The sequence below is a fragment of the Mytilus californianus genome, unplaced genomic scaffold (assembly GCF_021869535.1).
Source record: "Mytilus californianus isolate M0D057914Y unplaced genomic scaffold, xbMytCali1.0.p SCAF_11, whole genome shotgun sequence".
NCBI classification, from domain to species: domain Eukaryota; kingdom Metazoa; phylum Mollusca; class Bivalvia; order Mytilida; family Mytilidae; genus Mytilus; species Mytilus californianus.
This window is the reverse complement of record NW_026262593.1, coordinates 20,892,389-20,910,466: the sequence shown is the minus strand read 5'-3', so window position 1 is coordinate 20,910,466 and position 18,078 is coordinate 20,892,389. Positions and strand designations below refer to the sequence as shown.

General features: G+C 31.5%; 1 protein-coding gene across 1 annotated transcript in view; it reads left to right on the top strand.

The window, feature by feature from the left end:
- Nucleotides 1-18,078, top strand: part of LOC127719723 (uncharacterized) — a 164,002-nt gene that overhangs the window by 105,130 nt on the left and 40,794 nt on the right. The window contains exons 148-168 of the mRNA XM_052225961.1: nt 89-307; nt 906-1,112; nt 1,709-1,774; nt 2,322-2,531; nt 2,874-3,084; nt 3,571-3,673; nt 4,421-4,571; nt 6,181-6,398; nt 7,295-7,454; nt 8,274-8,499; nt 8,904-9,141; nt 9,523-9,711; nt 10,413-10,719; nt 12,083-12,496; nt 12,650-12,776; nt 13,459-13,553; nt 14,978-15,163; nt 15,859-16,039; nt 16,381-16,547; nt 16,873-17,000; nt 17,331-17,583. Coding sequence (XP_052081921.1) covers nt 89-307; nt 906-1,112; nt 1,709-1,774; nt 2,322-2,531; nt 2,874-3,084; nt 3,571-3,673; nt 4,421-4,571; nt 6,181-6,398; nt 7,295-7,454; nt 8,274-8,499; nt 8,904-9,141; nt 9,523-9,711; nt 10,413-10,719; nt 12,083-12,496; nt 12,650-12,776; nt 13,459-13,553; nt 14,978-15,163; nt 15,859-16,039; nt 16,381-16,547; nt 16,873-17,000; nt 17,331-17,583 — 4,056 coding nt within the window. The remainder of the gene's footprint in view (nt 1-88; nt 308-905; nt 1,113-1,708; nt 1,775-2,321; nt 2,532-2,873; nt 3,085-3,570; nt 3,674-4,420; nt 4,572-6,180; nt 6,399-7,294; nt 7,455-8,273; nt 8,500-8,903; nt 9,142-9,522; nt 9,712-10,412; nt 10,720-12,082; nt 12,497-12,649; nt 12,777-13,458; nt 13,554-14,977; nt 15,164-15,858; nt 16,040-16,380; nt 16,548-16,872; nt 17,001-17,330; nt 17,584-18,078) is intronic.

The following is an 18,078-nucleotide window of genomic DNA, read 5'->3' as shown; positions in this document are numbered from 1 at the left end:
ATTAGATTCTTTTTCTTTCTTTCTTCGATAATAACATTATAGCTCTTTTTTTTCTAATACATAACATAATAAACATATTCTATTACAGAATGTAACAATGTGTCATCAGGGGATTTGACTCTTCTACCTTCATCGGAATTACTTTGTCATATTGCTGCTGATTGTAATGCTGTTTCCTGTTGTGCCAAGTCTGATGTTCTGAAACGAGATTTTTATGTTGCCGTGACCATGAACACTTGTAGCTACACACTGAATATACAGTTGGAAAATCTGATAATTGACAAGGATTTACTCAATTATGCATGGGGTAAGTTACTGAGCACAAGTGGCTTTTTTCACAAAAAATCTTACGAGTAAAAATATTCATAATTTCTAATAATATTTCAATATAAATTATTATTAATTCTAATCTAGATTATCATGATTATTTGTGAAATGAATGGCAGGAAATCAGTTCTTCTATTTGAACTGATCTCTTCACTGGAGAATTTTACATTCAGAATTATATAATGACCTTAACCTTTAAAAGAGAATTATTTTATATTTGTATTCTTTACAATTTACTAAAATATTGTCATATTTTTGTTTATTCTTTAAAAAATATGTTCTTTTCCTGAAAATTCATGAAATATGTTTAGATCAGTAGATGTTAAGCAAAAACAATCTAATCATGTCATGTTTAATGTCAATGAATACATTTATAATTTTTTCTAGACAGGCATTTGTATAAATACCACACTTTTGATAGTTACTTGTTGAATCAAAGGTATATTTCCTCGAACTATTGAGATGTTTTTTTATATTTTTTTGTTATCTTGTCTGGATTTTAATGTACTTTCTAACATCAGTTTTAATGTACTTTCTAACATCAGTTTTAATGACAAAACATTTAATTTTCTTTACAGGAACAACAGAGAACATGAACCTCTATGGAGTTTTGAGAGTCATGTACCGTGTAAACCATGTTGCATCAATGAAATACTTCAATGTTGATTTAACTATCAAATTATGTTTTGAATCTGGAGCAGGGTCTTGTTTACAAGAATATACCATATTTACCAGTAATAAACTTTACTATCCTGAGTGTACACAGCCTAACTTACCTTTCTATGGTATGTATGAAAAATTTACTAGCACCAGTTTGAGCGATATTATTTGCAAACTGACTTATCACGCCACAACTGTGAATTGAAGAACAAAGCCACGAAGTTAAATTAGTTAGGGGAAATTTAAGATTATTATGTTCTATAGGTATTCATGATTAATCAGTTCTATAGGTATTCATGATTAATCAGTTCTATAGGTATCCATGATTAATCAGTTCTATCGGTATTCATGATTAATCAGTTCTATTTTTATTCTCTCTTATTGTGAAAATTCAATATTTTCATAGGCAGATTTCTAAGATTGACAAGAATGATTACAGTCATTACTGTAAACCAAGTAATATTTGTGAGAGATTTATTTTTGTGACGTTTGCGAGTAGAAAAATATAAATAATCAAGAATATGTAAAATTTGGATCTTTCCTGATTCAACCACATCAAGAAAATTTGAAAATTGCAAATTTAAATCGCTGCGAAGTGTACTAAAAAGGTCTAAATGCAAAATAAAGTGTCAGCGAAAATAAGTTGGTTTACAGAATATTAAGAAATTTGAAACTTATGAGAAAGTTTATGCAACAATTTCATTATTCTACATTTTGACAGGCATAACATTTGACTATTGGAAGCCAACAGTTTGTTCCCAGTTTTCTACAGGAACATATGCTCAAGGTAAAATTATATGAATTATTTTTCATTGTTATTAATTAATTAATGATTAAATGTGTTGAAAAATAAAATTGAAGTGGTTACCACCATCAAGTCATAAAAACAATTTATAAAAACAAAGAAGTGTGTCTTAATTATCTATTTTTACAAAATAGTTCCCCTAACCAATATACCAACTTTCCTAATTTCATTTTGGTCAATCTGCGTTGCAGAACCTACATATTGGATATTATTTATTTGTTTACTTGAATATGCAGGAATATTTGCCATGAGATGCTAAGCATGAAAATATTGTACAATTATTTCAACTGGATGTTGACCAAATGAAAATAAATCTTTCTTTCATCTTAACATTATTAGAAAAAAAGGGAGACAATTGTGTTTATTTTATTTAGGGGCCAGCTGAGGACCACCTCTGGGTGCGGGATTTTCTCGCTGCATTGAAGACCCATTGGTGGCCTTCGGCTGTTGTCTGCTCTTTGGTCAGGTTGTTGTCTCTTTGAAATATTCCCCATTTCCATTCTCAATTTTATATTGTATTTCTTTATAGGCTGTCCTGGTGTTACCTTTACAACCTATGCTCAGACCAGATGTCAGATGGCTGCTGACTGTTTTAGTGTTACATGTTGCTTAGATTTGGACTTTGTACCTGGTACTCGTAACACCCAGCTGACATTTGCTTTGGATTCATGTGCTGATCAAATTGACTACACTCTAGAGAGGCACACATGGACAAGAACAGGACTGGCTTCAATTAATGGTATTACTTTAGTACCGTAATAGGGATATTTTAAATATTAAAAGGGTTGAAAAGATAATGAATCATTGTTAAATACTGTATTTGTTTCATATATTTTAGAAATTCCAAAATTGGGAGATTTTCCATATTTAAAAAACACGGATTTATTCTTTTTCCTTCCATCGATTTTCCAAGGTTATTCAAAAAACCATTTTGAAATAACTAAATAGTATATATAGAAATAATCAATTAGACAGTTAATACCATGATGAAAATTAACTGTAAACAGGAAATTTTTTTTCATGAACTATGGAAATACTTATTTTTTAAATTAATCAAGTTTTTAAAATTTAATTTTTACAGGAATTGAACAGGTTGAATCGTTGTCTAGCTCATTCATGTTAAACTTTACTCTGGACACAACAACTTCAGCTACAGCTTACAAGACCACTATAGGTTTGACCGCATGCTACATTTCTCCTGGAACATGTGAAGATTATCAGTTACTGACAGCATCTGACCTTAAAAAGGGAACATGCACAGGCCGTAGGAGACGAAGACGTGCAGCAGCACTGTATGTAGTGAAAATATTTAATTTTTTTTTGGCTCATTTAGATTATTTCATGATTGTAGTATCCTGTCATGTTTGTAATACCTGCAGATCTGGAGCTAATTTTTGGGGTATAGATTGTATAAGGTGCAATCAAATCCCTATTAACATTGATTTGATAGCTTAAGTTAGCTTTATTTCAGGCCCCATTTCTATAGAGTACGAACAACATAGAGCAGTGAGATGAACATTCTTTCGATCCTATCCATAGAAAATTAGGAGCTGTGGTATGACTGCTAATTTGACAACTATCTATTGGCGACCAAATGATCTATTCAGGTCACTAAATGGATTCAACAATGAGCAATCACTAGAATAAAGAATATTATTTTTTGCAACAAATCTTGGAAATATTGTAAATTTACTGATATTGTACTTTTGCTAAAGATTATTAAAAGTTAAAGTGTATGTATTTCTCTATTCTAATGCTGTTTTTATTGCTTTTATCAGGGTTGACGTTAAAGACATGAAAGGAGGCCTACAAATATTGACAGATAGAAATGCAACTGAAGCAGAGAAGAACTTTTTCATTGCTGCGTGTATGGACTACAGTGTAAGTATAACACAATAGTCCCAACCTTCAACAGCTCTTTTTTAATGGAGAACCACTTGTCTAGTGGTACGTCAGTGATATTTGGTATGCATATGTATTAATAGCATTGGCACATTTCATTTCCATGGAGATTGTTGACCATGAATATTTTGCATAACTTACATGTTAAAGTATTGCTATTATTATTTCAATATTTGTATTTTACTATCAACATAAAAAAAAGGTGAGACATATCTCTCTCACAATTTTAGAGCCATAGACATGCTCCCTTAAAAATGTGATATTTAATTTACAATGAAACTACTACTCTTGTGTAAAGTGAAAATGTTCATACAAAAGTAGAGACATCTCTAGAAAGAAGCCTAAAAAGAGATGACTGTTGTACCAATTATCTTTCACAACAAATATTAGGGTTTTGGAGTACTTTTATTACTGTGTTAGAAGAAAGAAAATGTATTGAACTGATTTATTTTGAAATTGTACTTATAATTAGTTGAATAAATGAAGGAAGATTTAAGGTATACATTAATTCGACAGCAACCCAATGACAAAAGCATCCAAAAACCTTCTTGACCTATAGATGAAATATACATTTAAGTTTTGGGAATCTCAGATCTTTTTCAACTGACTTCTTAAAACACAATTTTCCATTATATAATTCCATAGAATGTTATGCATCTCTTTCATTTGAAATCATTTTATACTTTTAATAGTAACATATGTTGATTGTTTTTAATGGTTTTTTAGAAAAATAGTAAAGATTATTCTGTAACAAATATTGACGATGGTGATGAAAAAACTGGTGGGAAGTCTGCTCTTAAAGCTCTTGGTAGTGGTATGCCCACCACTGTTGGTGTGAGTGGAGAAACATTCAGTGGAACCTTTACAGTACAGGGAGGTAAATATTACAGTTGTGATGGGATTGCTTCCCTTGAGTAGTAGAAGTACTTCTTCAGCTCAATTGGTTAGAGTGCTTACTTGTAACACAGGGGTCTCTGGTTTGAGTCCTGGAGGAGACAATGTGATTTTCTAATAAGAATCAAGATCTTCAGTTACACATTGAAGGGAGGTAAATTGTGAACTGTTAATAAATGATTCATTGTATTTAGTTTATTTTAGCATTGAGAAATTGGATTCACCATTGGGAACACCAAAATCAAGAAAACCAAAAATAAAATAATTAAAAACCAATTGTTCAGAGAACAATTGAAGGTCTTTCCACAAAAAAAAAAAACCATGTATTTTGATACGAAAATATAAAAATCGAGTTTTAAATGTCATTTCCAGTGTCAGATGATAGCTAACTGTGCACTGATTCCAAATATATATAGTATTCTATACACTTTTGTTTGAAATAAGGGAGATACTTTGTTACTTCCGGTTAGAAAAATGTCACTGCCAGTATAATATGATAGTTTACTTGACACTGATTCCAAAAATATATGGTTCTATATACTTTTACATCAAATAAATAGCTACTTCCAGTTCACACAAGGTCACTTCTGGTTGGCTTTTTCAAGGTCATATGGCTTGCAACTTAATGCAAGAAGTCCCATGGCTCTATCATTTACAGACATAAAGTTAAAGCAAAGGTCAAAATATAGAACGTCAAATTTACCTATGACCTTGACCTTAATTTCAAGGTCATAAAGTAAGGACCTCAAATCAAAAGACCCTAAGTCTCTACTATATATGGTTAATGAGTTATATCACCATACAGCTAGTTTTAAATATGAGGGGGGAAAAACTTTTATGTCAACATACCCTTTCAACCAAAATATATGTGTAACGACATGTCGCATATAACAATTTTTTAAAAATATTTTGTTGATATCTTAAACGGCTTCTGATAATAAGTAATAACAAGCCAAAATCAAAATTTACAACATGACCTTGACCTTTGACTTTGGCCTAATTTTTCTTTTTGTGGACCAAGGACCTCAAATCAAAACACCCTAGGTCTCTATCACTAATGGTTTACAAGTTACAAAAACATATCACTTATTTCAAATACATAAGGGGGAATAACTCTCATATGGAGTCTTCATAATGCTTCGGTCAAAATAAAACATAACATTCTGAGGATATAACGAGCAATTTGGAAAAATAAATTTTTGTCGCTTTCTTTTACGATTGCGAAGGAGATCTCATAACAAGAAAAACAGTTTTTGGGGACATAACTCTTAGAAAGAAAAGTTTTTGGTTAAACAGGGTCAGTTTCAAAAGCATATAGACTGTATGATGTCATATATAAAAAAACTAAGCGACATCTTTTGAAATAAAAATACAGCGTAAGAAAAAAATTTGGAGGAAGAAAAAAAAAAAAAAATCAGAACAAAACCAATAGGTCTTTCCACGGAAAAGTGGAAAGACCTAAAAAAGGTTTAAAACTAAAGGTTAAGGACTGCAATTCCCCATTTTTTTTCAAGGATCTGAAATATTTTATTCCACACAATTATATTTTTTACTATTTGTTGTCTTCATAATCTCACTTTTATTTTTTTTAGGTGAAGAAATTTTTAAGGAACTAGATTTTGCTGTTAGTGGTATAAAGGATGCTTATGCTATTGGACAAGGATTGTCAGAAGTTGGAGCCAAACTTTTAGGAGAGAAGTTAGCTAATATGACAGTTGGTGACATTGAAACTTTAATGGACTTCAAGAATGTTGATCCAATATTGGTGGCTCAGCTTATGAAAGATCTGAGAGACTTAGCAAAAGCACTGGTATGTTTTTGATAATGGGTCAGCATTAGACTCTGTGTCCATATATCTGTTCCACTTTTGAAGTTGAATGAAGGAGTTTTGGATTACTTGTATTTGATTATGGGTTTCAATAAAATTAAGATAATATTATCAATATAAGTTAAGTACTAGAAAGAGTACCACTGGATAATTTTCATTGAAGTTATGGCCCTTGGAGAAGTAAACTACATGAAAAATAGACATGCATTGTGATAGCACTAATCCTTGTAATTATTGAGGTTTTCAATAAACTTGATATGAAAGATTTGTAATACCAATATCTTATTCAATTTTGAAAATAAGACTTTTTTGGGGAATTATTATCCTTAGAAATATTAACTTTATGAAAAGTAAACCTACTCTCATTTCTTTTAAAGTTTACATTGAAATTTATAAGAAAAATATATGGTCCCAATATCTCTGTTGAGTTTGAAGTAAGTGCAGCCTGAGTATTTCCCCTTTATCTTGTTATGGACTTGAACATTGTAAATTTTTCAGGCCTTGAAGTCTTCAAAAAGTCCAAAGACTCCATTAAATTTTTGAACTCCAGTTATATATTGTTTGATCTATAGGTATTACAAGTAATATAATTGTTTACACGATACCTGTAAATCTTAGTTATATAATTATAATATGATGTGCTGTAGGCTACTGGGGCATTAAGTGTTACCCTTGACCATCTGTCTTTCAGTCTGTCCCATTTTTGTTGCAAAGCTTGAACAGGGGTATTCGTGTCCTCCGACACATTCTTTTATTTTTTTTGGTAAATAGTTAAATTATGGAATGAAGTAGATTTAATGATAAAAAAAGAAAATGTTATTTAATGAAAAAAGGTGATCTTTGGTATTCATTATTGTTTTTCAATTTTCTAATTTTAGTATTCCGAGTTCCTTACCAAGCTACTGACCAATGGAGATGAGGTGTTCAAATCTTTTGACTTTACACTGGGGGGAGACTTTAGTTTCCCTAAACAGGATATAACACTGTTTAGCTATAGTATTAACATGTTGGTTGGAGGAATTATACCAATGCAGTTCTGTAAGTAATCATACATTTATTTGTATGTTCAGTCCAAAAACATGTTTTTTTCAACCAAATTATACTGCCTATTTCCATCAAGATATCTTCAATATGAATGCTAACAGTTTAATATTTTTATCCATTTAATGTTATTCATCTGAGCATGTTTAAACAATTCAAAGTAAATAATAACACTTGCCAGAGCTATTAAAACAATTGAAATTTATACATCTTTCTGCTTGACCTTGTTCAACATTACAAACATACCTAAGTTTCCTCCTGTCTTTAGACAACTTTGTTAAAGCACCAGTGATAGGAATTGTCATCCTTTGATATTCACTGTTTGTTGAATTGTTTTGTACTGTGTACTACCATAATGGCTGCCCTTCCTATAATAGAATTGTTTGTACAACCAATATGGCTGCCTTTACTATAAATAGAATTTAAATTTTTTTTTTTTTTTAATTTTGATTTAATTATAGAAAAAGCCTGTTTTGAGTACTTTTGGTAGAAATATTTCTTTGAAGATTAAATTTCAAATTGACATGTAAATGGTTTATTGGTTCATCTATCCATTCTGTAAGGTCATGACCCTAAGAACATAATTTCTACATAGGATCTTATGTGATAATAAAAAATTATGTGTGTTGAGGCCACCATCCGCTCAAAGACTTTTTTCCATAAACTATAGAATAACAATGATTATTACATTATGTTTACTGTAGCTATGTGTCAAAGTAGGATCAGAATAGGGGAAATAAGAGTTGCATACAGGAAAATTAGTTGTTATTTTGAGTGTAAGAATAAACTTTGAGATAAGTATTAATAAAATTTTAGCATTTGGTGCTGGAGCATACTACGGAATGAAGTTTGAAATTGCAGCCAAGGTGTTAGAAATGAAAGCTATATGTGGTGTAGAACCTTATGCTGGAGTGACAGTCTATGGTGAACTTGGTATTGGATTTTTATTGTATGGAAAACTCCGTTTAGAGGGAAGAATTATGGACTTGCGTTTCCCAACAACAGCTGAGATTACATTCAATAAGTTTCCTCTAGATGTTGGGTAAGTAGGAAATATATTTAAAATGGTTTCACTTACAGTTTTACCATAAATTTGGATGTTTGGTGTGGGGATATTTAAATACTTTTTTAAATCAATTGTGTAATAATTTGTGGATGACTAATTAATATTTGAAATAAACGATGATTGCCTATAATTGCTTACATCCACATCATTTGAACTTGGGTGGAAAGTTGTCTCATTGGACATCATACCACAATTTTTTATAAAGGACTTTTATAATTATTTTTATAATGAGACCTGAAAAAATAATTTTGTAGAAGCTTTATTGACTTTGCCAATGCCTTAGATATATGTGTTCAATTAATGTGGCTAGTGCCTCATAACTTGATCCCTTTTTGTCATGCTGATGAATATTTTTGAAATATCTGAATTGTTTTTTACAGTCTGGTTATGTACTTGAAACTGACCCCAATTGAACTGAAACTGTTTGCCCTGGTGACCCTAGAGGTCAATCTTGGTTTAACTAAGTTTAAGAAAACTTTGTTTAAAGCTGAATTATGGTCATACAAGGCTCCAACAATTACCAAGAAACTGATCGACAACAGGAAAGATGAAGAAGACAAAACTCCTCCAGATATATCACCATTTACCGATGATGAGATTCCAGGAAGAAAGAGAAGGGTAATATATGTTTTTGGATAGAACTTTCTGTTTAGGTCCTTTAAAAATGTTCTATATTTTATAGCAGATGACCTTGAAAGTTATTAGAAAACTTTATTTTCTGTTTATTTTCATAACTGAAAATAAAATAAAACTTTTGAATACATTTCATAGATACGTGGTGTTTCAGAAGGTATTCAAAAGTTGTGTAACAAAAAGTGTATAGAAAAGTGGAGAAATTTATGATAAAAAAAAAACCAAAAAATAAAACGGAAAAGAAAATTGAAAATCTAATTGAGCAACACATTATACCTTTCAAAATTCTGAACTTCACCATAGTCTTAAATGATACAAAATTCCAATCACTTACAACAAGTAAGATTCTAGTTTTTAAATATTTAGGCAACAGCAAGTTGTGAAGTAGACCAGATAGCAGGTAGAGACTATGTAGAGCCAATGTTTGAAATCGCTGTTCGTGCTGAGGATGACAGAAGTGATGTGGCTTACTTCCTTGATGTCGGAATAGTACCAGGAGGAAAAGATGTAATGAACCAGCATACTCTTGGTGGACCAAAGACATCAGTTGATGAGGCAAGTTTTTATAAAATGCTTGCATCTAGTATTCAGATGACAGCTTATTTTTTATTTTGCAGTGATGTACTGATTTTGTGTCATGGATGTATACCCCATACTCTTTCTTTTCTATTATATCAAAGAAAACCTACTTTTATGCATTCCTTAGTTTTAAGTCCCGGTTCAGCGGCTCTTTTCACAAAAAATCTTAAGAATAAAAATACTTGTAAGTCATACTCATTTCAGTATAATTTATGATCAATTTTAATCGTAAGATTTTTTGTGAAAAGAGTGGCAGATCAGAGCATCTAAATAAATGAATTATGTCAGTTACATCATAAATAATAATGAAAATCTATACAGAAAGAAGATCACTGCCACCTTGGATCATCTGTGGATTCATGTATTTTCATGGGTACCAATTTTTAATGATTCAGAAAAAAAGTATTTTCTTTGATACACGATTTTGTGGTTTTAGAAAATTCTGCAGACAAGGTAGTTTTTTATACCAATGAAATCCTCAAAAAAAGAATGCTCCATAAATTTGAAATAAATCCAGAATATATTTTAGAGAAGAAAGTTTCCAGTTAATATGTATAAGGGTCAAGATGTAATGAAGAATGATTGAAGTTCAATGAGCAAGGTAATTAGGTGGTACATCAAGTCCAATTGATACTTACATGTATAGGTCTTGTTAATTTCTGATGTTGTATTTTCAGAGACTTAGTGCTACTGGGGTCCCTCTGTATTTTACAATGTATGCACAAAATGATGCTGGTGAGCGCTCCATGGCAACATGTTCTTTAAACACATATGATGTAACTCTTCCTGGTGGTCGATTCACAGAAGACTTTTTATCAACCAGTAATCCAGCAGTGATGAAGGCATCTGTTGTTGTATATGAAGACTCTGATATAGTGTTGACACAAGTTGGATTGGGATATGGAAAAGATGTGTGGGGGGATCAAGTAATTCCATGGAACACTGTCAATGTAAATGCTGATGCCTTTGTACCACCAGATCTAAGTAAGTTTTTAGTCACACTTCAGAAATACTGTGGAATGAAGTATTTTTGTGGATGGAGGAAAGATTGTATTTCTTCAATACTTGATTTCATGGTTTTGTCAATGTTTGCATACAAGCCTATAGAAAATTTGTACTTTATTGTTTGCATACAAGCCTATAGAAAATTTGTACTTTATTGAACACTCAAATTTGTTGTTCACAACATCCATACAAGGTACTCTATGAATAATAATAAATCCCAAGTATATGAGACATAGTCTAGATTAATTGAATAATCACAAGGGTTAATTTTTTAGTTTTGAATCAAATTATTGTTTTATATTTATTGTCCTTTGAGTAAGATCAAGATTCAGATTGTTTGTCTTTTGGAGTAAGATCAAGATTCAGATTGTTTGTCTTTTGGAGTAAGATCAAGGTTCAAATTGTTTGTCTTTTGGAGTAAAATCAAGGTTCAGATTGTTTGTCTTTTGGAGTAAGATCAAGATTCAGATTGTTTGTCTTTTGGAGTAAGATCAAGGTTCAAATTGTTTGTCTTTTGGAGTAAGATCAAGGTTCAGATTGTTTGTCTTTTGGAGTAAGATCAAGATTCAGATTGTTTGTCTTTTGGAGTAAGATCAAGATTCAGATTGTTTGTCTTTTGGAGTAAGATCAAGATTCAGATTGTTTGTCTTTTGGAGTAAGATCAAGGTTCAGATTGTTTGTCTTTTGGAGTAAGATCAAGATTCAGATTGTTTGTCTTTTGGAGTGAGATCAAGGTTCAGATGTTTGTCTTTTGGAATAAGATCAAGGTTCAGATTGTATTTTGGAGTAAGATCAAAATTCAGATTTAACCACAAGGTGGCTAAAAAAATTATTGGAGATTACATGCATGATTTTTGATCAATAAATGAATTAGAAAAAAATAGATACTTAGAAATTTGAGCTTTTGATGTGGTTTTTGGACTTGGGTGTTTTTACAAGACATAGTTTTATAAATGTTCAACATCAAAAGGGTCAGTTGAATAAAACTATAGATTTTAAATGATTTAAAACTAAATTATAGACACATATATATCAAACGATGAAATCAGACACATTTAAAAATAAAAGTTTAGTAATCCTATAGCATTGTATACATGTGCTTGCTTAACAAACAGTAAGACAATGTTTCCAGTTAGTATCATTTGTTCTTATTAAAAGACACCTGAAAAATAGTAAGCTCCTTATGGGAACGCAATCAAATAAAATATTTTCACTTTGACACATATTATTTTAAGAATGAAAAACATTTCCAATTAAGTTTAATTTATATGCTATAAAATTTTGATGGAAATAAATAATAATTATACGGTACCATATTGATTTTTGAATATTTATCATTTAGGTAATGATCCACATAACCATATAGTTATGGAAATGTTCACAGACTTCAGAATAGGTCGACTGATTGCACCATTTGGAGGGGAGGTCTCCAGGGAAGCTACACATGGGGATTGTGCGAAACGATGCGCAGATTTGCCAAAAACCAAATGTATGAGCTTCAATTATGACTTTTTGAATGCTACATGTGAGCTGCTTGAAGGAATAGAAGGTCATCACTACAAGCTCGCACAGTCCGGATTGTTCCAGCACTATGAAAGACTTGGTATTGGACAGATCTTGAGTTTTGATTATGATACTTTATGGCTGACCCACAATAAGACACATTACTTCAACTTCCGTATCATAAACACTTTAGGATTTGAGAGTATTATTTCTACCCCTGCTGTAATGGTGGACATTACTCCTCCAACAACAGGTGAGTTATCGTTTTATTGAAATAAAAAATGGTAGTAATGATTACCATGATAAAAAATTAAATATTTATCTAACAATTTATAGTTCATGGATTTAATAGGATTTCAACAACAGATTCAATAGTAAATTAATCATGCATTATATTGTATTTAAGGTCCTATATACAACAGCACCATTGATTACTTGGAACTGGTAGATTGCAGTACAAAAATAGTACCAACCGATAGACCAGACTTCCAAATTTGGTGTAGAGGTGAAAATTCAGCAGTTAAAAATCATAGGTATATATATTTGTTCTGTCTGTCCCAGTGGTATATGTAAAATATATATAAAACAATGTACTCTATATTGATAAAGATTGCAAGAAATTGTGTGAAAGAAAAAGAAAAAAGTTAATATGCAAGCTTTTAAAAATTTTAATTTGGGTGTTGGTCTGTAAAACCTCTTTGATTCTACAGTCTATGTGACCACAGGATACTTTGTTCTAGACATGGTTTACGGTGGTCCCACATTTTCCACCAATTCTTTCTTCATTTTTTCAATAAAACTTATGTTTACTACAGTAGAATCTCTATAAACTGGCCAGCTATGAGATTATGAAAGTTCAGAGGCTGGTTTGGACAGTGGGTCAGTTTGCTCAGATTATCAGATCAACAGGAATTTATTGGCAGGTGACCAGAACTAAGCATGAATTTGTTGGTCAACGAAGCAATTTGGGCTTTACTTGCATGACATCATGTGGGAATTCTTGTTTGTTATTGGCTTATGCTTATCTAGTTTTGCAGACTATGTGTAGACTTGGTGAAGTTTTTGTGTTGTTTGGTTACTGCCTCTTATTCTTAATACTTTTTAAAAAAAAGTTATACTCTTATATCTTCAAAGTGTGTTGTTAAAGGAAATTTGTTAAACCTAAGGATTTTAAGCGTACAGTTTGAACACTATCATTTTATCTTTATTTTGTAGAGTGATACAAGATGGACCAGAATCATTGGCTGTTTTCAATGGACCAATATTTATGAATGACATGATGTATACGAGAGCGAATAATTATATCTCAGGTAAAATGATGTTTGATTTGGTATGCCAACACATGTTTCTGGAATACTGTAAAGCAACCAATTTTTACAAATACTTTTTTTTTTTTATGTAAAACCTTTTCTGATTAATTTTTAAAATTTTCTAATTTTGCTGGTGTATTTAATCAGAGAAGATTTATGTTTGACCTAATCAAGTAATTAACTTATTTGCACAAGTTACTTGCACAAGTTCACTGTAACCTTTATAAGGTACTATCAAGACCAAAAACTTTGAAACATTAATTAGAAATTCCTAAATGTGAAAGATATTGAAGAAGATAAAGATGAAAAAACATTTTTACCTTAGAAATATATGAAAATTTAACAAGAAAAAAAAATTTTGTTTTAGTCTCGCCTGCGGCAAAACTCGCAGAAAGTAAGGCATAGGGAATGCTTTTCCGACGACGACTACGATGATGACAATCACAATGGGGTTAACAATTGTTAAGGTTTCTGTTTAAGTTAGTTTGGTATGAACTCTTTGTGATAAATCAATGATATTTTGTATGCAGTTGCATTACTATCGTTACATATCAGTTTGACGACAATTTTGAGGCCCTGCCCCCTATGCCATGGTCCAGTGACTGAATTAATTAGCAATTTTAAATGTTATGTTTTCTGCTGAAGTTAAGATTGATAGGAACTACTTGTGATAGATCAATGATATTTTGTATGAAGTTACATTGCGATCAGTACATATCAGTTTGAAGACTTTTTTGAGGCCATGGTTCAGTGACTTTCAGTTAATAAGCAATTTTCAATGTCAAGTTTTCTGCTTCAGTTTGTTTGATAGGAACTTTTTGTGAAAGATCGCTGATATTTTCTATAAAGTTGCATTACTATCAGTACATATCAGAATGACGACTATTTTAAGCCCCTACCCCCTAGGTCATGGTCCAGTGACTTTCAATTAACAATTTTTAATGTTAAGTTTTCAGCTTAAGTTTGTTTGAATGGAACTGCTTACAATAGACAACAATATTTTCTATAAAGTTACATTGCTGCTGATCTCAGTTTGTCAACCATTTCGAGGCTCTGCCCACTATTTTGTCCAGCGACTTTGAATTAATTAGCAGTGTTGTCCATCAGATTGTCTTTTTCTGAATTTTATGCTGACAGGCCAGACATATCTCTGTGTCAACAGTTTATTATACTTCATATTTACTCTAATATCAAGCAGTTAATTTTTATTTTTATGACTTGTTATGTCAGGGAAAAAGGAGGTTTTTTTAACTTTTCAAAAAATTATGTTGAAAAAAAAAGATCACTGCTGTTTTATGCCAGAAACATACATGTATTATGTTATTTATAGAATGCCTTTCCACACATAGTCTGACAGTCGTAAACAAAGAAAAGTGGTGACTTTTTTTTATTATTATTGATGGTTATTTATTTTGTTGTTTTAGCAAACTGGGATGGATTTGAAGACAGGGAAAGTGGTCTTCTCTTTATCACTATAACTGTTGGAACTGAAATCTGTGAAGAAACAATCCACGAACATCATGATCCACATGCTCATTTGTTTGACATATCTCAGTGGACACATAGTGCTATGATAAGTCCTATACCAGAACCTTATACACAGCTCCCAGGTATGTAAATGGTTTGACAAAGCATAAAGGAGATACTGTGCTATGATAAATCAATGACCAAAAAATGTTATAAGTATCCTTTATGTATGAACATGGTTTGGACAATGGACACAATGTTTGATAAGTATAATTCAGAATGTTTAAGGAACTCCCATGTCTATATACAGGGTTAGGCACTTCTAGTTATTCACAAATATAAAAACTTATTTTTTTATCAATTGATACCTTAACTAGATTTATTACCATACTTCCACTATCCGTATATAAACAGAGAAATTTCAATAATTTTTCTTTTGACTTCTTGAATGTGAAAGCATGGTGTAATTTAGATATCAAAATCATACAGACAGGGAGTTTTTGGGGTTTATGCCAATGAGACAGCAACCAAACAATACAAAAAAGCTAAAATATAGGAAAGAAAAATTCTTGAATTGTGTCTTCTTTTGTGAAAAATTTATGTAGTATATATTTTTCAGAAGCACAGTTTAGGGTTCAGAAAGGACATGGTTACAACATATAAATAATTGGGTTCTCCTATTACACCATTAAATAGTTGAATATCTCTCCAGTGGAGTTTGCCTTGTTTATAAAAAAAAAATATGAGTAGGTCATCATACTTTAGAGTAAGTTTTAAATGGTCCAGAGGAATATTAAATGATAGAATCAATTCTAATTGAGGCCTGTTATATTTGCAGATGACCAGTATTTCATTACAGTCAGATCTATGAATGCAGTGAAATATGGAGGTCCCTTAGCAACAACTGTGTGCCACACAACCCCTTACATCGTTGACAATTCACCTCCAATTATATATGAGCTATATAATATTGGGTATGATGAATTCCAGTATAACCTGACCTTCAGACACAATTCATCGTAAGTATTAGAAAACTTTGTAAGTCTTATTGTAGCATACTCTCCTCTAGTATGAAAATTGTGGGTTTATCTGCAGCTAGATCAGACAATAAACGTTCTAATCCCAGCAAAGCATTTAGAATTGTGAGCAATGACTAGCTGGTTTGGGGTCAGAAAGGGTTTATTTTGCAGACCGTTACCTTGCACATTTGAAATTGGACTCAGCAATTCTATCTATTAGAGAACAGGGTTATTAATTTGACTTTGGCATGCTATCAACGTGAAATAAAAGTAATGATTTCTGGGTTTGTCTTGTCCAAAGAGACTGGTATGTGTTAATTTTTATATATCTTTGTTTTCAGTGATCCAGAATCTGGTATATTATATAATGATTGCTGTCTTGGACTAACCCAAAGAGACTGTTATGAACTTTCGTGGACACGTCTGGATTACAGTGATTTTGTTTCGCTTACTGTGTCCATTACAGCTGGTATACCAATATGGGTCAAAAACAAAGCTATTAATAATGGTAAGTGCTGTTGATTTAAAAGATACTTGATTAAGATTTTATCTTGTGTGTGTCAAAGATTACTTTTGTTATGGGCATATACACAAGTTTAAATCTGTTTTAAGTTTTTCATCATTTTATAGTATGTTGTTACCCTTATTGATGTGATGATATATTACCAGAGAAGATATCAATAAGTCACAAGCACTGTTCTGGATATATTGAGGTAATGGGGGCGAAAAGAGGAGCAACACAAATTACATAAAGTGCTGTCCAAACCCCAATACTACTTTCCCTGGAATTGTCCTCAATATAAATTATATATGAAGTTGAATTCTAATTACAGTGGATCTGAGAACAATTAGAGCAGCAGACCAACCAATCATTGTTGACCCAACCCCTCCAATTGCAGGCAAAGTTTATGATGGACAGACATATGGAGTTGATCTTGCATTCACAAAAGATCCTGATGTGGTAAGCTTTGAGATTTTTCTGTTTATTTAGCTTTGTTTATTCGAGCTTCACTGATGAGTCTTTTGTAGACGCAACATGTGTCTGACATATAAAATTATAAGCCTGTTTTCTTTGGTTAATTTTTTTTCAAAGACAATTTAAAGCAAGATGAATGATATTTTGAAATCAAAAAGTTTATACAATGAATACTAGTTTTACAATGTATTATAAGAAAAGCTATGTATTGTATAACTACCATTTTGTATTTATTAAACAGGTTCATCAAAACGTAAAATATTTACCCAATGAAGTGAATGTATTTCATTCATTTGTTATTGTTTACTTTGACAGATATGTGCCAACTGGCAAGGCTTCTTTGATCCTGAATCTGGAATTTCATTCTACATGGTTAGTGTAGGATCTGAACCATTAGAAAATGTAACAGACATTTCTAACTTGACACAGGTCAACAAGAAGTCACATGAGGCCTGCGTTCTTCTACAACCAGGGTTTTATCTTGAACATGGCAAGACTTACTATACATCAGTCTGGGCTTATAATGGAGCAGCAAGACAACTAAATATTTCATCTATTTCAAATGGAGGTAATTAAAATTACAATTAACAAATGTACAGGTACTTTTAAAACGACTTGGGTTGGTAATTAAAAATATGTTGTATACACATAAAGGGAAAAAGTAGTAGGTTAATGTTTTTTTTTTTAATTTTAAAATTACAATTTTTCCTGAATCCACCAAAATATGTAAAAAAATTAATCAACAGTATGTACCCTGTGCAGATGACTTCAGAAACTAAAAATTTGAAATCTGGGGATGTAGAAATACTTTAAAAGTGACCAAAGGGACCAAAACCATCTAAGGGTTTGTCCTGAGGGAGTTGGAACCTAAATTTCTTTTTTCTTTATAAATTTATCAACAGAATTCAAGAAATTTTATAAATCAAGTCAATGACACAGAACTGCCAGCTGGGCGGATTACTCCTTCAGTAAGGTTTTTGCCAAAAATATTTGATTTGTATTGAGAAAGGGGTATTAAAAGATGTAAGACACTCAAAATACTCAGTATAAATATCACTTTTCA